We start from the raw sequence: 21636 nt of genomic DNA, 5'->3' as shown, positions 1-21636 counted from the left end.
AAATTCTGATCGCCTGAGGGGAATAGTTAGGTACGTGGTGGGGGAACCGTTATGAGGAGAGTACGTCAGCGGCGACGCCACTCCAACGCATGCACTAGCGGTCGAATGGGAAGACGACAAAAGGAAGGGGGGATAAGCACGCAGTGTATCTTGCTTATATGCTCTTTGTAATGGCCGGAATGTGATACAGCAGGGGGGGGGGGGAGGTAGAAATGACGCACGCAGCAGCGATGCTACGGAATTCTCGTAACGCTGCTTAAGAATTTTAACTTCTCTCACGCATTGACTCCACGCTCACTTTTTTTTTTGAGGGCCGCACTCACTCACAGGTAAATGCTTGATTTATGTGTTCTTGGATGCGTGATGCTCGTGCGAGTATCGTTAATCGCGGGTCCCAGAACCCTGGCATGAGCCCCGCGTCTTTTCAAATGGTTCGGAGACCGCTACACAGAAGAGAAAAAAAATCTGTACAGTAACAAAAGGTTCCGTTGGAAAACAGTTTCCAAGAAATAGTTTGTTATACTATAAGAGAGATATTGTAGTGTTGTACAACAATATTTTTGCATAAATGAAATACCTTTTTTGCGATATAATACGGAGTGTCTCTTACGAAAACCCGCACAAAAATTTATATAATGAAATGACGTTTCATGTTAGCAATTTTTTTCAAACCATAGAAAACATAATTGAATATTGAACACTGGACATCTATTCGAGAAACGGTTTTTACAAATAATTTTAACTATTGGTGGTACTGGGCCAACCCAAGGCGTAAATTCTCGGGTAATAAAACGAATCAGTATTACTGCGAACACTGTTTTGCAGAGATTCAGTTGTTTCCGTGTAAATGTACCAATTTACAAATATCTTCATTTATAAATGATTATTCTGTTCCATTTACAAAAATATTACAATGTGTAGACTTGGAGATCCCGTCACCTCGAGACTTGGCTTCACTTGCCATTATGGATTCCCTATTTTTTATATAATTATCTCAATGAATAAATATTGATTAAGTGGGTCTGTAAATGTAGGTTTTTTTTTTACATATACAATAACTGTAGAAACACAGGAGATTAACTTTTGTAAGCACCCATTTGCCAATATATATATATATATATATATATATATATATATATATATATATATATATATTTCATCATGAAAAACTACCTGGATGCTTACAATGTAACAGCAAATAGGTATCACGTAAACATATTTGGTCCAAAATTAATTAACAAGAAAAATCCAATTTTAATGCTTATGCGGCGAAATTACCGCACAAATACGACATGAAAATGTAATTGTTTGTTAAGCACATCGTATGGCTCGGACTTGTACAATATTTATTTTGTTTTCTTTATAATTCAATTAATAATGTATTTTCCTGTAAATTTATTCAGATTGCTTTCTTGCCTTTGTTTTTAGGTAAAAATGATCTCAACAGATATTTACTTCACGTTATTTTTGAGCTGTAAATGTAAAGAGAATAATAATTACTATACGAAAACTTATATGAATTTTTACCTCTAGGGATTAATATTAAGTTAGTACAATGGTGGATACATGAATTAAATTTGAAAGGGATTAAAAATAATAATAAAAATCTTACGTCAACAAGAAGTTTTGAAAGTTACATTATCATTCACAACATTCATCCCTGCATTTGTGGTTTGTGATTCCAAAAGTTGTTACAGCTCACCCAAAATAACATGCTGCCTTCATAGAAACTCGTATGTCTTCATAACTTCGTGGTGAAAAAAAAGGGGGGGGGAGTGAGCTGTGATATATACCTCTTTCCATCCCCTCTGCGTCCGCCACTGATTTAATTAATATCTGTTGATAAAATATGAGACAAAAAATAACATAAATGGGATATATTTTTTAATAAACTTACATGAAAAATACACTGAAATAAAAACAAGGGCACGAAAAAGAAATAACCAATCCGACACGTTAGACCAGGCACGAGTCACTGTCCACAAATATCAAACGCCATGTCAGGGGCGTATTTGGGATAGTGAGGCGGGAAGACAAGTGCGACCCTCGCTGGTGTTTCGAGCACGTCATCGCCTCTAAGCGCAAGACTCCGAAATAGCGCGCAGTCTGCTCGTCAGGCACGGGGCAACTATGTGATTATAGAGGTAACCATAAAATTATGTGGTGGATAAATGTAGATAGGGGTGTAAGGCAAGGCCCTTTAGTGCTTTCAAGAATTCGTACCGGGTATATCAAGCCACAACATTTTCACTCTTCTAAAAATGTAGTTAAAAAGGTTACACGGAAACAGAACTACTTATACGCTCTCTGCGTATCCTTAAATTCTTTCAACAAACATACTCCACTCAAGTACCTTTGAGAGGTTTTTAAATCGCATGGTTTTTCCTGAAGCTCGGCGCACCGCACGTGGTCCCGGGCAGGCGGGGACCTTCTAAACGTTGTAAGAACCACTGCCGGTCACTTCCCCGGCAGGAAGCTGGGTCAGTGGGGCGGGCCCACTCACTCACCATGGTCCGCGGGGGCGGCGGCCGCCTCCAGCAGTAGCACTAGCAGCAGCAGCAGTGGGGCCCCCGCCGCCATGCCGTCTCCACGGCCGCCGGCATACTGCCCCTGTCGCGGCTAGCCGGGCGGACCCCTTCCCCTCTTCATGATCCCCCCCCCACATCCACCACCCGGTCCGTCCCCTCCCCTTCTCAAAGTGGACACGGGCCAGCGGGTCGCGGCGCGGCTTGCAGCTCCCCCATTAGAATCAGTCTGTGTCCAATCCAAACAACACAGCTACGTAACCATGTCCCCCGCGTGAGTAGGGACGTCGCGAAAAAAAAAAATTACATGCTAGCTGTGTGTTAAAAAAACTTTGTAGCATTGTCTGGGTTTTGTGGCTGGCTTTTTTTATTTTATTTCAGGCGCATGTCTACTGTCAGCACACCAATCACAGCCATCCATTGCGGACGCAAAACGCGTCCTAAATGCAGGGAAATGACTTCTTTCGCAGGCGGCAGTCAAATTGCAAGGGAACAGTAGCTAGCATGGACATACATTAATGAGCGATTAAATTATGTCGGGACAAATACATGGCCCTAATCATACCTGTACAAGACCAGTTCGTTTGAATGTAAATTTGTCCTTTATAAATTTAACGAGCAAAATAAAAGATTTATTGAATTTTTATAATTATAAAAATTATTTTAGAATAGTTTATGATTTTGATAATAGCAAATTTTGGAACTCATTTACGAAGTTATGAATTCGTCCTAACAATCTAAATATCTACCTTTGTATCCTAAGTTTATGTCAGCAATTTATTGAAACTTTTTTTATAAAACATGTGATCTTTTTTTAAAGATTAAATCATCTTAAAATTCAAAGTGAAATTAGTTTTAATTTTATTTTAAATTCCCTTAGTGCTCAAACAAAACAAAAAAAAGTTTCTCAAAATTGCGACGTTTCTTTGCTTGTAAGCACGCGAAAAGTACTCATATTCGTGCACTTCCATCCCTGCATACTTCACTTTCAGTTCGTAAAGTTTTTGTGATGTCACTTCCGGCGACAAGTACCTCAATGGAAGCATATGTCGGTTGCGAACCCTGGTGTGGCTTATATGAAGACCCATTCTTTTCTTCTGCGCACGGGACCAACATCCAGCTGATGCAAACGAAGTAACGTGGATTTGCTTACTAACGGTTGCATCAACAGATGTGCCTTTCAATTATTGATTCGTATTATGTCCACTGCACTCCTTCGGCGGGCTGTCCGTAATCATAATGTATCTATGAATATAAACCCGCTCTAACATATATCATTGTATATCATTGCACATAACCCACCGCCATAACATGACCAGCGTAGGCTCAAAATGACTATTAAGTATGTGTAACAATTACTGCACTTTTTATAAAATACCTGTACTTTAATTTAATTTAGTTAAAAATTGTTTTATGAATTATAAGGGACGAATAAAATTTCCTGGTAAACTTTAAAACATTTGAAACATTTGATTAAAATCAGTAGTTTTTGAAATGCTGTAGTCTTCTTCTGAAGGAGATTTTGTGCACGAGAAAATTTTTTTTTGTAAATTTTTGTGATTTCATTTAGGATTTGAAAAGTAATAGTCTGCCTTTAAAAATAAGTCCGAGATTCGTCGCTAATTGAAGTGCGTGATAAAGAGCGTCAGGCGTAGAACAAAAACCAGAAAATACATACCATAGTTAATTAGTAGAATATATACATGTATATATATATACCTATTCTTCCGAGAATATAATCGTTAACAAAAGACGGAGTGTAGAAAATCTGCTTTGAAAATATTTTTTTTCGTGGTACAAACATTTCGTACAGGATTTCTCTCAGGTGGAAATATGAATATTATTTGTAACGCAGTCCTCTTCAAAAAGCATTTTCCCAATTTTGGTGAATTTTGCCGATCTCAGAGATATTACTTCCAAGGAGTTCGATCAACCATGATTCTCTTTCTTTGACAATGCTTCTTCAGAAGCACGATTGTAAGAAATGAAAAGCTGTAGCAACGACATGCGAAGAACTGCTGCGAAGCCGTGGCTGTGAGACAAGCTCGACCACTTCAAAAATATAACAAAACGACGTTCTAAAAGTCAGGAGATTTTATTAAGCCATTGCCTAGAGGTGTCTTTGGCAATCGCTGGAAAGAAAAGAAACAGTGTTTTTCTATTGACTTCATGACCCACAGTATGACGTAAACAATACGACAGTCGACAGTTTCTCTGGCAAGTCTCTGAAGACGCTTCTGTGAGTAAAGTTGACAGAACTGGATATGTTAAAAATTATAACATAAATTTTGTTTTAGGTTTTCGAATTTATAAAATACCGCATTAAGCAGCCAGCAGAACTGCCTATCATCGCAAAACAATACAAAATACGAAAAAATGGCATTTCACAAACATATCTGACAAGCTTAAGTAAACATCCGATATCTTATTAAAAGCATAAAAAATACTAACACAAAACATTATTTTATTAGAAATTAATATTGTGAGAATTTTTGGTAATATTTTTTAACATGTAGTGGAAGTTTTTTACGTGTACAATCATATAAAACATTTACCATACACAAATTCTACATTTTATATGTATTCGACATTCTTCTAAATTTTTTGAGAAAGATGGTATGGAATCCTAGAAATTTACCATGAGGATGTGTAGTTTTATAACTACCACAACATTTTCATCAATGTCACTAATTTTTTAATAAAAGAGTGCTTAAATTACAAATCATGCAATATAATTCCGACTACTAAAAAGCAAGAGAGAAAGCACTACTTAGTTAAACATTACAGAGCAAATTTTTTTTCACGGACGGTAGTGATTTAGGAAATAAAGTGATAAGTTAAGACGGGTTCTTCGCTCGACTTCTGAAAGAGCAAGATTTATATCGGTTGCGAAAGCCAAGTACAAAAGGGTAAGTTATAACAAAACCATAAAAAAAAAGAGGGAACCTTCTTAAGACTCGGAGTCTTTTTGCCTAAAAAGCGCATTTAATGATGCGAAACATTACTCCTGATATACTGGTACTTATTCAGCAAGACCTAAGAAATAATTATTTTCTCACAAATTACACAAGTTACCCAATTCCGAGAGACAAAGATTTATTATTATCATCTTTATTATTATTCCGAAATAACATATTTAAAAACACTTTCTTTGACTACGTTAATGTTACCACAACGCATAGTTATTTTCAACTAAGATAATGGATCAGACTCATTAACTAATTTATACAAACGGTGTCCCAGAACTCAAAGTTAAGTTGAATACTATTAATTACGCTTATAAATAAAAGAAAACGTTAAAGTGTGTCGTTTTTAAATTATTTATATTATTAAAAAAAATTTGAAATCCTCACCCTGCTCCAAATTATCAGATAATGTGACTACAAATTTTTGCCTCGCAATCGTGGACAACGCGACTGTAGATAAAAATTCCAAGTGAAATCGAACACACTTTAATTTGTGTGTGTGTGTGTAAAAGGGGGGGGGGGGATTTTTGCACGACTTATGATCAGAAAATATTTAATCGGGTAACTTTCCTTGTTTATACTGTAAAAAGTTTACTGTGCTAACTTAACAAGTTGTTTACTAATTTAAGGCATATGCAGATACGTAACATACTAAAAATTCTTAGCAGTCAGATTCACACGTATAACGGGGATCAGTATTTGATTTTATTCAAACAAACCACGTTAGTGTTGTAGAAACTTAAGATTTTAGGTTATGCCAATGATTTTCACATCACGTTTACTTGCTTGTTACTAAGTCATTCAAGGAGCAAGGAAAATAATGTCACAAGAAAACTGCGAACAAATGTTTGAAATATATTTGCAGAATTGTGAAGAACATAGCTTGAAAGAAAAAAAGAGTCATGTGTTATCAGTCGTGGGCTAAGACTGGCTTTGGTTATAGCCGAGGGCGTGAATCTTTAGGTTTTCCAGGGTGGCCCGCGAGTATACATTTATCATTCCAGTTACGATTTTTTAAGCGCTTTTCTCACCCTCCCCCCTCAGATTTTATACTAATGGTTACAACATATACATTGGGTGCTACCACAACAAGTTCTTGAAACTTTTGATCACATATTTTCTACTTGGGGTGTACACCTCAGTGTTTGGTCCTTAATTACTAAACAGCAAGCGTGTCCTACTGCTTGTCATTCTCAACTAATATTATGAATAAACTGGTTTCTTGTTATTTGGTTCATAATATTAGTTTGTGTATTGAAAGTTTATCACTCGACAAGTTTTAATCGTCGCTACAATATTCCACAGGGAACGTGTGGAATATAAACTGCACTCTCATAACAGGGAAAGCAAATGCAGCAAGTAAGCTTATCATTGTAGTTGTGGTATGGAAAACGTATGGCATTTTCGATAAGTGTGTTACGTGCCTCGTGAGAGATCCTGCAGCATCGGGAGAAATGCGGCTTCGAACACTTATTTCGCATGCCTTATCGTTCTCTCGTTCTCTGCGCCAACAGTCGAGTTGCCAAGTGGTTGCATGGGAGAAATGCAGCAACAGGACCGAGCTGTGCGGACTGCCGGTGGCCAGGAGGTGGGGTACTCGCCGCAAGCCACGCAGAGGGGCGAAGAGTGTGTCAGCAGCCGCCGCCGCCAGAGGAACGACATGAAGAGTGCTGACGAAGAACCCGTGGCGAACTGTCAAATGCGGGGAAACGCCCGTGGGAGCAGGGTTGTTGTGCCGTGACTGACGCCTCCTCAAACGTGGGCCAGGCCAGCTGCTTCGCACTGCGGTACGCGGGCAGGGATTCGGGGGAAAAGGTTTCGTACGCAGTAATGTGTTTCAGACAGAAAATTATGGTACGCCCTCCTGGCCACACACACACATTCGTTCCCATCCCCCAGTTCCGTCTGCAGCTATCGTCAGCTGTCGAAGAACGTGTCGTATGACCTCACGACAGGCATCTTTGATTCAATTGTTTGGCTGCCAGATGGCTCTAGTGTCGACTGAATATTTCTGCCATCTTGGCTGACGTCAGAAATAGTTTCTAGTTTCAACCGCCGGGAAGCGTTAGTGTAGCTTTGTTAGATATTTTATTCTAACTATTACAAGAAACTACAGTGCGCTGCCCGCCGAGGATAGCCGCATTGACGAGCGCCACCCTCAAGGTGAGAAGTCACGTGAGTAACTTTGTGTGTGGTAGGTAGTGTTGTAGGCAGAGCTATCTGCAAATTTTATGTAGTATCTTGTTAAAGGAAAATTAATTATGTATAATACATTTAAAGAACCGTGTTTACGAGAGTATTCGCTTATTATTTCAGTGTCCTCTTGTGAACATTGGAGGTCTGAAGTAAAGAAATTACCAATTTATATAAAAAACTATTAGGTTCACTGTTCATTCCTTTCTATGAAAACCCTATAGCTAATACATAATATATAGAATATGTATTTTTCTTTTATACCTAATATACGGTAGTTTACTACCTGTACAGTATTTTTATGTAACCACACATATACATTTTTTGCGATATAGTTACAAAAATAACAATTTTTGTAAATATACAAAGAGAATGGTGTAATTTGGCAATACATTTCACTGAAAAATATCAAACCAAAGTTTTTAATGAACACGCAAGTATATAGTAGTTCCCCAAATTATGAAAAACATGAAGTTACAGCAAACGTTTTGTTTGTCCTACAACAAAGTACTCCAAATGTAAAATAATATTTTTGAAGAAACCTTTAAAAAGAGTATTTAACAAATTGGACAAAAGTGTTTAAACATTAATATTTAAAAAAAACCATCCCCATTTCTATCCCTTTGGTAGGAGATTTGCCCATTAAAAAACTATATTTTATGTATCAGTTTGAAGGTGATTCATGCAATATTACGGCATGAAAAAGAGTATTTGACAAATGGTTTGTACAGAATTTGTTTGAAAAAGACTGTAAATGTTTTTTTCTTTTGTGAAATCCAACCTGGATAGACTATCTGACGCGAAACATGAAAGTTATGGCTTTTTATAAAGCTCTTGTATCATTTCTCGGAATTCTGGTGACTCGTTCACTTGTGATCAAAGCGAAGGGAGTCTTTCGACCGTGTTAAAGATGTCAACACCTCTACGTCGTTCCTCGGGTCCCAAACCATCCTTTCACCCTTATTCAATGCTTCTGAAAAAATCTGCTGTGAAACACAGAGTAAACTTCGGAGGTTTCAACATCTCCTCAGAAGTCCTAGATACTACCCTTAAAACTTCCCACTCAGAAATTAACCAGAGCGGCGTCTAACCTTGACTCTGTTTTGTGGAAAGTTGGAGGCGGGCGGTTTTGGTTTCGATCGTTAGTCTACTCACCCTCTTGGAGAAACCCTTTTTAATTTCCTCCTATCCAGCGCAAGTATTGACAACCCCCTGTAACGTCACGTATCCTGAACTTTGATTATTACATTGCAGTTATGGAGCGATGAGGTGAAGTGGTTGAGACACCGGATTAGCATCCCACAGGACTCGCGTTCGAATCCCACTCCGAGCATCATGATTTCTGTTTTGCATGGTTACCGGAAGTCACTCCAGGCAAATGCTGATATGTTTCCATACAGCAGGCCAACCACTGAGTTCTTCCTCACTATGAGCGTTCCTATTCATTGTATGTGACCATCTTTGTAGCAAACATTTTTACAAGTTAACTATTTCATTTATTATTTTATGTTAAAATTCATTATACATTTTGGCTCTATCCAACACGTATTTTTTTAGTTTTTACTTTTTTTAAACTTTAAACTTTCATTTATTAGTCTTAATCACTTTCATTTGTCTTGAAAAATTTCTCCAGCCCATGTTTGTTTCAACTACAGATGCAAAGCATATACAAGTTTTCGAAAAAAAAATTTCATTGTTATAGATTATTTTAGATAGAATTCGAATAAATACATATTTTAGCCGTTACCATGATGCGACTTCCGGAAATTGTTTATATATATTTATTCATTTCATGATATATATATATACCTCAAAACCATCGTCAACTCAAAAGTTTTTAAACATACATATAAAAAAAAACCTCCCCCATTTCTATCCCTTTGGTAGGAAATTTGCCCACTAAAAAACTACATTTGATGTATCAGTTTGGAAGCGATTCATGCAAAATTACGGCAGTTATTGTGTCCATATAAAAATGTGATATATATATAATTTTATCGATATGAGACAACCAAAAGCAAAGAGGTATAAGTAAATACAGGACAGTTTGGAGGCTAACATTCCTATTTTCTAAAAAAATAGTAGTTAACATTTTATCGATTAGGTAGTTAAATATAACTCGTGACATGTCAGCAGAAATCTTTATAGTATACAGTATCTTTATAGTATCTTTATAGTATATGGGACTAAGAATGTCCCTTTACCTACAAAAAGTTTAATAATAACATTAAACTAAATGTAAATCTACATTATTTCACTTATACCCCTTTTGCCTCTAACCACCGCATATGTCCTTGGCACATGTTTAAACGACTGAAGCCACATGAGGCCAATCAGGTCGTGACGACGTGACGTGAAGAACAATTTTTTTTTCTCTCTCTCTCTCTCTGCTGAGCGCTTGTCTGCCGTCAGCGAATTCATTGGACTTTCAATCACGGATGAATCTACACACCCCTCTACCCATCTCCAGTTGCTAACGACCCTCTCCTCGCGTCTGGCACGAGAGCCCCATCGATTCCGGCCCCGTCAGCCGCGCGGGCACTCGTCTGCCGAGAGTCCCGCAAACATTAAGTCCGCAGAACCGCCGCCGTCGAGTCGTCCCCTCCGGAGGTCGTCGGGCGGGATGATTTCCCGCTCGTCGCTTGAAGGGGCGTGTCAGGAGTGAGGCCATTTCAGCCAGCTTTATCGTTCCGTCAGATGCGTGCCATTACTTCAGTATCTACATGGATACGAATACCATTAAACCCTGCGGTGGAAAGTACTTTCTTCTTATGCATTATCATCATAATTATATAAATGTAGTACAAACGGATAACAGGCACTAGATAGAAAGTCGTTTGACCGAAATTTCGGAGATATTACTTTTGGTTTAGTGCCTGTTTTATCTAATGCCTTTCGGCTAAACTACTTACGGTCTATAACTTTTGGTCTTGTGGTTTTTGGCCGACTTACTTATTACGCACAGTATAAACTCCGTTCGATGTTATTCAACCTTTTACTTCTCCCACTCAAATGGTTTACGACGTTACTTTAGTCACTTCACCACTTGCTGAAGTCCGCGATATGCATGGTCATTTGGTAGATAATCGGCGTTACCGCGTTTGTAAAAAAGATCAAAAAATGCATTGATGGGCGATAATGTTGAGAGGTGTAACCAAGGAGTGAAGGGGAGGCCAAAAATAAATTTAGCCAAACAAAAAAGAAGGCTTGAAAATAATAGTCTCGTTACCTGCACAATCGTAATTACAAACCACGCTTCCGGAACTTTAATGGGAATCACTGCTTTTCATCAACCCGAGCACTGTTTAGTCGACGTGACGCGAGCAATCTGCGAGGTTAATTACGCTACTCAAAAACAGGTTTGAGGTAACAATTAATTTAGTAAAACATCACGGTATGCAGATAATATTCTCCAAACCCTCAAAGCTATTTCGGTAACATTAATAACATTTTTCAGATCAGAAAAAGCATGGTTTCCAATGTCAGAGAAATCTTAAACTTCTCTCTAATAATCAAATTAAACTTGTTTTCAAGAAGCTTCCGAAAGTTTTGCTGATAAATATTATAGCATTTATAATAAGCTTAGTCAATTAGTTTGCAGAAGTTTTTACTAACTGACACAGCCATTTTGGTCTTAATTTTCACTATAACCTTCTCTCTAATAAAAAAAATTTAACTTATTTGCAGGAAGCTTCCGAATGTTTTACTGAGAATTTTTTTTTGAATTTGTAATAATCTTAGTTAGTTTGCCGAATTTTTTATTAACTGACAGCATTTTGGTCTAAATTTTCACTGTAAAACCTGTTTCATCGAGAGCTGAACCGATAAAGGAAACACACAGATACTATATGTTCGCCGTCAGCCTATTACTCAGAAACAAAAATGAAAAGAGGTTTTTTAAATTTTTATTTGGGCCATTTGTCGTCGACATAATTAGATGGCAGCACTCAACACACGATTCAGGATATTGGGGAAGTAATAAGCTAACGCTTATAGATAAGTCATCAAGGCATTGGGCTGGAGTGGTTTCGGGTTACCGTGGAAAACAGATATATTTATCTACACAGAAAAATATGTTGTACGTTTACAATAGATTCCTTTGGAAATTAGAGGCCAAGAAATAGTTCGTAATATTACAATAAAAATAATTTATATTTGTAAAACACAGAGCTATGGTTAGTTTTAAATATGTGAAATACGTTTTTCGAGGTAATTCTGAGTATTTTTTATGACAACTGGTGCACAATTTTAATTTTGATTGATATTTAATTGAAGCATAATTTTTTTTAAACCATGGGAAAGAATATCGCATACTCAACAATTTGACTTTATTTTGTTCTATTAATGCTATTATGTGCGCAGTTAATATTGGTAAGTTCTTTAGGGAACGGTTTACTTATAACTTTAAACTATTAGAGGTACTAGGACAACATAAATGCCCGGGTAAGAATCAGATTCCGGTATTACTGCGAATATTACATATTTTGTAGCAATACATTTATTTTCATTTGAATGTACAAATTTACCAATATCTCTAATTTTACATGAATATTTATTTATTTTTAATTTACAAAAAAAATATACAGTGCATGGTCATACTGTATTTATAACCATATCCTCTTTGAGCACGAGTTTAAGGGTCTTTAACTGTACTTCGCAACCTGGCTCCGTGGCTGCTTGTATTTTGCGGCATATGTCCACTGACATGCTTTAAGGACCTGTGTAAGTTATGTGGTCCAGCGTTGCGTGTTTTTAAGTTCCATGTTTTTACGTTTCGAAAGTTGTAAGTTGTGTTTGTCCACATTTTTAGGATTATAATTTATTTGGTTGGACGTTGTGTGTTTGTGAGCATCGCGTTTCTAATTTATGGAATTTATAAGTTGTGTGTTCCTAAGTAATGATAGTTCTAATCTTCGTGTTTCCAACTTAGGTGAGCAGGTAATGTGTAGTTCTAATTCACGATTATATAAATGATTGCAGTGGTTTATGACGAAATTCTAATTTTTACTATTTTTAAATGTGTGTTTCTACTTATTAAGTTTCTAAATTTCTTGGCATGGTGTAACCTATTTGTAAGTTACCTATTCATAAGTAAATACATATGTAAATTGTAAGTTTCTTAGTTATATTGAGGTTGCGTGATTCGTTGTAGTCTTTTTCTAAGTTAAATTTTCTAAATCATGGCAGTTCCGATTCAATTTTATGGTTTACAATTTTCTAAGTAAGGACATTTCTATTTAATTGTTATAAGTTGTGAGTTTCTGAATCTTGAAACGTCTAAGTTATGATTATGTAACTTATTATGTTTCTTAGTTGGGATTTTGTAAGCTATGATTGTTCTAACTGGTTTCTGTTTATTTAAAACTTGTTATTACTAATGACAGTTCCAGTCATGTAATGTTTTATATATATTTATAATTTATGAATTTTTTAAGTTGTGGGTGTTTTAAGTCATGCCTTTCTATGTTATTATTTCTTTCCATCCCGAAAAAAAAATAGGAAATTAACCTATAAAGGATTTTCATTTTAAGAGGAAGTGATAGAAACAGCTAACTGTAATTAATAATTTTTATTCTGTCTTTGTTATCAATGTTAATTTTACTAGGAGAAAACATATTTAAGTATAGATGAATTTATGAAACTTGTAATATCATTGGTTTTATCTGCTAGATTTATTCTTAGCAAATACAATTTTTTATCAAAATGTTCGGTTTTAGCACCAAAAAAATATATATTTAAGAGCTCTCTCTGCCTTACCAAAGTAAAACATTCTTAATACTAAAGTAGAATTAATTCTTGTTATTGTTACTTTTATAAACTTCTAAATCTAAGGTGACATATTTCTGTTTATATTTCTCCCTATAACTATTCATGCTTGTTGTTGATTCAGTTGACTCGTGTAAATAACTATGCCTTTTAAAGTCCAAGCAATCTAATGCCGTACAAGCTAACGAAGTGAAAAAATGTTCAAAAAAATACGGCATTCAATAAAAACATATCTGTGAGCCACATTCGCCAAGGTCTGTACGGAAATAAAAGTGCTAAACATTTTCCCGGTAATTCTAAACACTAGATTCTTACACAAAATTAAATTTAGGTGTAAATATTATAATATACTTTTGTTATTTCTGACTATTCTTCATTTTCTTTAAATACCTTATTCCGTATTCTTTTAAATTCTTCCTTACAGGACGTCAAAATACACGGAAACTTTTTACAGTAACCTGCTGCCCAAATGAAACATTTGTAAGGTGGAATTTATTGGAAAAGAAATATGGAGAGGAGTAGGGAATAGAGAAATACAGATGTATTCATTACACAGCAGAGTTTGAAGCTCGTAAAGTAATTATCGTCTCAAATTTTCAAATATTTTTCGCCAGGACTAAATTTTGCCTTATGAAAAAAAAGTTAGTTATATTTCATGCTACTTGTGTTTAATTACCTTAACGACTGGCGTTGTGACCCGTCAATAACCTTGCATAATCCCTCGCACAAGGTGCAATGGTTTAAGTTTCGTAACAGGGTTGATTTAATTTTCCCGGGGTGGCGGAGTGAGCCCTACCACCTACCCCTTTTGGAAAAGTGTCCATCTCAGACAGCTTGTGCTTGCCAGACTCCAAGCGGAGGGTGTGAAGAGCCTTAACCTGTACTCAGGAGATAGGATTCACACCATACTGTAGCTAACCTGGCTTACCTTTATTAATTACCGATTGTGCCACCGAAGTTCAGACTGGTAGACAAATATTTTCAACATAGTAGGTTTTTCTTTCAAACATTGCAATAAAAATAAAAGTATCTAAATTTTATGTCGAGTACAAACCCGCCATCAATTCCAAATGATTTAATAAGTATTTTCTCGATATTTTGGTGAGCGTAGTAACAGAAAATGTAGATGAAGATCCTAAAATTATGTTCACGTGACATAAATAGTCTTAAAAGATTTATAAGTTAGCATATATGGAACACGCGTGTGTACCACGTGCCAGCTCGCACGGAAGTGCAGGAGTGGCAAAGGTTAATTTGTTTAGCCTTATCGGTTTAGTCAGTGTTAGTCAAGAAAGCAGTAATTTGGTTTTTTCCTCTGGTTTAGTTTACAAATATTTTTATATCTCATGCAAACAATTTTTTTTTAATTTAAAATTTTTTAAAACGTGTCCAGTTTTTTTTTTTGGAGTTTTCTTCTTACAAACAACAAAAAATATATACTCACACATTACCTTTATTATATTAAGTTAATATGATACTAAATAACATTGTTTAAATCACTTGAAAAAAATTGATAGTGTTGCCTCCGTCATAACGGAGCAGACAATGACGTGCAACGTTTATGATATTCTTGCAAACTGCGTTTTACATTATTATTGGTCTTTACATGCCAGCCTTGAAAAACAACATGTCCATTGATGTATGAAATGGCCTAATTGCTAGTTCAGAGTTCTGAAACCGATGTAAAATAAACTGCATCCCAAGGTCAGAATTTATAAACTACGCAAATAATGCAAGAACGCAACACGCAACCAACGAAAGAAAATCACAGTCGTTTATAATGCACGCAAGTCGCAAGATAAAATAAAATTTCAAAACAAAGTAGTTAATAAATTTTAATCACCAGCCTATTTTATTATTTTTATTTTTCACGAAAAGAAAATTAATTTATTTAATTTTATCTGACGAATTTAAATGTGACATATACATAAAAAAGGAATATCATTACCTTATACGTACATAATGTCTTTAAAAAGTTTAAGGAACTCTTCACTCCAAAAATGGAAGGCGAAAGCACAAATCAAAATGCAAGATATTGGAAGCTAACCGAAGCCTGCGTTGAAAGTTTGCGTCTTGCGCAGTTTTAAAAAAGGAGTATTTGAAATCTTCGTTTTTAAAATATTTTCCCCTAGCGTTTCTGGCGTAATAAACAAACCTAGCCTATGGCCTGGTTTATAATCTACGCAAGAACGTAAGCTGTAAAATGTTCGGAAACCACATTTTAGAGTACGTATTGGTTAGTACACTACGCCAGGCACAAAAACGCAATGCAAGTGTTTTTCAACTTCCAACTTTCTTGCCTTTTTGTCTTACGTTTCCGACGGAAATATTTAAAGAGAAGTGTTCCGAAAACTTTTAGAGACGCAGATGTTATGTGCCCACGATGTTCTTTTTGTGTTTGCACTCGTTAAACTTTCTTACAGTGATAGAAAATAATTTTTTAAAATAAATATGTTGTCCACTTCTTTGGTTTTCGTGATATATTATAAATATCAAAAGAAGCACGGTGTAAAACTATGTTACCTAATGTTTTACAAATTTAAGTTTTAGGGTTGGTGACGTCTTGCGACTTGCGCGCTTTATAAACGACTGTGATTTACTTGTTTTGGTTGCGTTTTGCCACCTTTGCGTCAATACGTTTTTTGGGTAGATTATAAATCCGGTCTACATGTTAAAATAAAATCTCATGTGTGAAGCAATGAGTACTCCACAGCGGCAATAAGGCGCATACAGCATATCTTTGCTGCAGTGAGCAACGCAAAGCAACGAGGCTAGGAGCTTGTTCGGATTGCTAGCGTGGGAATGGAGCCTACCTGGCCTTTTTCTTGCGGCCAGAGAGCGGGGCAGAGTTGCGGTAAAATGGATGAAAGGAAAACAGATACGACGGTAGGAATAATCAAGAAATATGGATCCGGGGGTGCTTCAAGCTTTACTGGAGGTTGGTTTTCGTCATATTTCTCTACCGGGCTTCTGGCTTCAGCTTCTGAATCAGACTTGCCAAAGCTTGTTTTTCTTCAAATAAGGCAAGATTAATATAATTTAAATTTATATTATAAGATAAAGAGGGACATCACTAAATAGTACCTATCCCACAGAGCCACTACCCGAGTCTTAACTACACAATGGATTTTGATTTAGATAATATATTCCGGATAATTTATGTGCATTAAGGTTAATAGAAAATTTAGAAACAATAGATAAATATTGTTTTTTTGCAATCAAGTCGTAAAAATACGCTTTTAGGGCGCTTATACTGCTTAAGCTGACTTATACATGACTGATACAACAAAATATTGTACTACAGAATTGTAGATCTTAAAAAGACCTAAAGAGAAGTCCACGATATCACATGTCTTTCCTCTTTAAATGACTCACAGTAACCATTTATATCTTTTAACATTGGTTAAAAGATAAAAATTTATCGGCGAAGCTATTTGGAATGACTTCTAAGAAAATATTTTTTTTTGTCTTATAAGAAAACAGATTTCAACGTTGTTTACTCAGAAATTCTATAGTTATGGACAGTTGTGTTTGTATGTTATTTTTTTGAAAACACTAGACACTTGCTAGAACTTGATACTTATAAGTACTTACTACATAGATTAAAATGCCGCCACATTAGTAGATCGCAACCGTGCAGAGCCGAAACGGCTCGCTAGTTATTTATATTAGATAGGTACTTGCAATAATTACCTTGATATCTGGAGTAGGATTAAACAGATAAATTTAAACATTTGAATAACATTTTCACTGTCGCAGGGTTCTCTGGCATCCCCTAAAATAGATTTAAAAAAAGTAATATTAATCCGTATGACACAACCATATACAATACAAATGAAAGTAAAACGTAGCAGAAGTTATTGAACGAAATAAATTTGTTTAGTTAATTTGCAAGCGTGTGTGGAGCATAGCATAGTACCACGAAATAAAGTCAATCTCTCTAGACTAAATAAGCTTCTTGTTACTATATACTAACCCACGGCTTCGCTTGCAAAAAAATTGTAAGACAAGTAAGTATTTGAAAGACTTATGAGGCAAAACATTTTTGAATCGGGTAGATTTAACTGGCCATACTTTGAAAACTTAACAAGTTATTTGAAAATATTGCTAATTGAAGCAAATAACTTGCTATTTAGGCAAAGAATTTTTTTTACATTGTGAATAGTAAAAGTTACCCGATTGAAAAATGGTGCCTCATAAGTCGCGGCAATCACAATTTACCCCCTTAAAGTTTAGAATGTTTGTTTTGATTTTGCATTAATATCAGTAGTAGGGTTATTTATGATTGTGTCCAAAAATACTTTTAGACGCATTTTATAATAATTAGGTGCAGATTAGCGATATAAAATCTTTTGAAAAAAAATTCTCACAACTCTAAAACTATACGACACTTTTTGAATGTCAGCTTTCTGATTTATAGCCATAATTAATTGGCCTATTAACAGTTCTCTCATTTACGTTGATTTATGGGGAACACTTTGTAGAATTAATCCTAGCGTTTAAGTAAGCTACAGATATTTATAAAACACAGTTAAATCAAAATCCGTCAAATAGTTTTCGATTTATGCCGAAACAAGCAGGCAAACAAAATGCTGACAAACAGGCGAATAAACAAACCGACAAGAATGCAAAAAATCTTATAAACCATATTTTTTTTTAATTCTTAGTAATCAAAATAGCAATTTTATATTTTTTCTTTTAAATCCATTTAATGTACGGACTTTTAACATCGAACCAAAACAATAGTCCCCCTGTTTGATATCTCAGCCAAACTATGATTTACAGGCTAATATTCGCGTAAATAGAAATTAAATTATATACAGCAACAAAAACCAAAAACAAACTGACTTACTTTTTTTTTTACTGAAATTGCACTATGGATAAAGGCCAGAATAACGATTCGTGCAATATATTGGTGGCCTTGACAACCTCGGTACCAACTCCCACGGCTTTCGCTACGTCAAAAGTTGCTACCACTCTCACCGAAAACTCCTGAGATACAAGGGATCGACTTCGACAGCAAGTTTGCCTTTCTTATTTTTATTCTACAAACCTCTCTATCCACCACACTGTGGAGACTACTCCAGACTATGTATGTCCCAGAAACCCCACCACCATATTTCTCCGCATTTGTATTTATTGTACCTAGTGTTTCTCAGATGTCTCAGAGCTTATTATTTGACTGAGTAATGGATGTTTATTTTTTGAATTCAACCTGGTAAAAATATTACAAGTGCTGATTTAGTAGCAGAAATATACTAATTAAATGTAACTCTGAATGAAAAGACATGTCTCATTAGGTAAAAAATCCTTCATGCAGGGATCGGTTTCTCATAAATAGCCAGAAGCACAGGAATAATCAAGAATACACGGAGAAAACCATAAAAATATTGGCAAGAATAATCGGGAGCACACGGAGAAAACCATCATAAAATTGACAAGAATAATCAGGAGCAATTTAAAATATTTTGTGTTTTGATATAGCTTGTAATAAAATTACCGTGCTTTTATTATATATTTTGACATGACATAGGACTTAGCTTGGCTACTTGTTCAAGTCAAAAATCGAGAACTGGTGTGATTATTATGACAGTTTCGAAGTTACCCGCGTAAAAAAGTTATTACCTCACGGGTCTTACATAATAGAGCCTGATAGTAAATATGTGCTTTCAACAAGATATAGAAGTTCTGGGAAAAATGATTTATGCCTTGACATCCCAAATATTGGTATTAGTAGTTCAAAATTAGGATTATAGCAAGAAGTTGGAATAGCCAAATATTACGGGGCCTAATCCCCCTTTAGTTGGAGGTATAGGAAGCGAAACATACCGTCTTGTTTCAACAGATTTTAGGCAATAACAATTTTATTCAGTTTTCTAAAAAAAATTTTAACCAAAAATTATATAACTCAATTATATGCATGAAGTAAATAATGACTGAATGTTAAAAATATTTTACTATGTGAAGGTATTTGCGTATAGTATTTAACGCATTTTAGGAATTACTTTAACTATAATAATATTAATATGCACTATTTAAATGGTATTTATAAAATGCTTAAAGTTAGTTCTCTGCTCCAACAAAGGTATGTTTTCTAAATTAATTGTAAAAAATATATTATGGCATAAGAACTGTTGAAGACCATATGGCGTCTTCCGGTGTATACTCTCCCCCTTATAAACTTTTAAATCTCCTTTCTTTAAAATAAAATAAAGAAGGTGCTCTTTGGAAAATGTGATGCCAGTATAAATTAATTAGTATAACTTTGTTTTCAGTTCTGGGTATCTTAAAGCATAAATATGTAAATGGTCCTCCTAGATGTCACGAAACACATTGAAACAGTCGTTTAAAATGTTTCTCTAAATCATAGTGTATGCACACACACATTTATACAATGTTAAAAATAACTTACGTGGAAGCATTGGTTTTCTTACCGATTTTCACTGCCCAAAAAGGTCTTTCTATAAAAAAAAATTTAAAAAGGGATATGAAAGTAAAGTTGAAATTGTTCCTAATAACATTTGTGGAATGTCGAGCAGTTGGTGAGTTTACACCTTTACTCTATATATATGAATAATTTAAAACAAATGCCAATCGGTGAATTTCCAGCAATAAAACTTTTCAAACTGCTCCATTATGAAACATTTTGAAGTCTTTTCAATAATTTTCCAGTATTGTTCCACTGATTCTCAGCTGTTCTCGCAGATGAAAATTCAGAGTATTAAGGTCTGCACACCATCGGATGTCAAATGGTCAATTTATAATGGATCGTGTTTTTCCAATTCTTCGGCTTATACCAGAGCTGAACCTCCTTTTTATTTACACAAGTGTTTGTCAGTATTAACGCTGCCGGTGTCAGCCAATAAACATTTTTTTAACAATCGATGGTTGCTCAAATTAAATTTAATATTGTTCACGAAGCATTGATGCAGATGAGAGTGGTGAGTGCTGAACTCTGTCTTGTTGTGGACTGTACGAGATTGGAAAAAGAGGAAGAAAGGAAGCGCCGATGCTGAGTGTTTGCCGAGGAGGCGTCAGAGAAGTGTCACAGGGAGGCTAGAGTCTGCGTATTTATATCAGGTTCCTCGCAAAGACGTACTTCCATTTCCCTCTCTTATTCACTCTTTTCCAGCATCCGCCTACTCTTATTTATTTTACAAGGAACATTTCCTCCGGAACCCCACGTCTACATAGACACCCGATGTTTTCTGCCACAAAAACCACCTGTGGCCTACATCATCATTTCTCTTCCCTCTCTCTATTGATCTTTCTCTCTCGCTCTCTCCATCATCCTCACTACTTAACTCTCCATTTTTTCAGCAGAAAAATGCTGGGATGTTTTAGCACCATAGGTCATTCCCATTTTTAACCCCCCCCCCCCCCATTCTGATTTCCCTCATTTATCTTGTAAAGTCTCTAAATACCTCAACAAAAATACCTTAAAGTGGATTGCAACTATCTCCACTTTCGATGTTGCACAGTATCGTACTGATGTTTTATTCTTTATTGTAGCAGGAATCTTTATGATTGAGAATCAACTGAGTCAGGAAGGTGGAATGGCTTTATAGCTAGCCAGGGGTCTTTTTCTGGTAGCCAAACACTATTTGCACGGCGGAGCCTTCTAACTGATATGACAACAGATAAAAACCTGGAACCTTAAAGAACATTGTTATTAGTTGAAAAACTATTTGATAAGAAAACAAACTGGGCCATGTTATCTTATCCTAACAGCCAAAATAAGAAATGATTAACAACTATTTATCCCATAGCATATGAACAGGACTTGACTGTCGTTCTGATGTTGATAACAGGTATTTTCCAAAAGAAGGATGCACATAAAATAGACACTGGGAAAAGAGACAACTGAATTTGATACTGAGGCACCTTCTCAGTGGAAAAAACTAGCCATTTTTACAAATGTTACTAAAGCACCTTACTCAATATACAACAATGGAAAGATTGAAAGTGAACAAGGCAGCACCGAGGTAGTACTGTTACTGATAGTCCAACTGGAAGCAAAATTGTACCACGTTTTGCAAGACAACGCGAAAATTAGAAGGCAACTTAAAACACAGAAGATGGTAAAACTACTTTGGATATCCTTCCATTGGCTTCCGTATTGGCCAAGCTTGTGTATGCCTCGTCTCATTGGAGTTAAATACTGTGTGGCTTCTCTACTTTTGCTT

At 35.7% G+C, this 21636-nt stretch overlaps 1 protein-coding gene across 1 annotated transcript in view; it reads right to left on the bottom strand.

Moving 5' to 3' along the window:
* Positions 1-2587, bottom strand: part of LOC134530861 (uncharacterized) — a 75495-nt gene extending 72908 nt beyond the window's left edge. Inside the window, exon 1 of the mRNA XM_063366124.1 lies at positions 2508-2587. Within this exon, the coding sequence (XP_063222194.1) occupies positions 2508-2580 (73 nt within the window). The 5' untranslated portion in view covers positions 2581-2587. The remainder of the gene's footprint in view (positions 1-2507) is intronic.
* Positions 2588-21636: the final 19049 nt, after the last annotated feature.

This window comes from Bacillus rossius, chromosome 3 (assembly GCF_032445375.1).
Source record: "Bacillus rossius redtenbacheri isolate Brsri chromosome 3, Brsri_v3, whole genome shotgun sequence".
In the NCBI taxonomy this organism is placed as follows: domain Eukaryota; kingdom Metazoa; phylum Arthropoda; class Insecta; order Phasmatodea; family Bacillidae; genus Bacillus; species Bacillus rossius.
The sequence above is the reverse complement of the archived record's forward strand: the minus strand, read 5'-3'. Positions and strand labels throughout refer to the sequence as shown.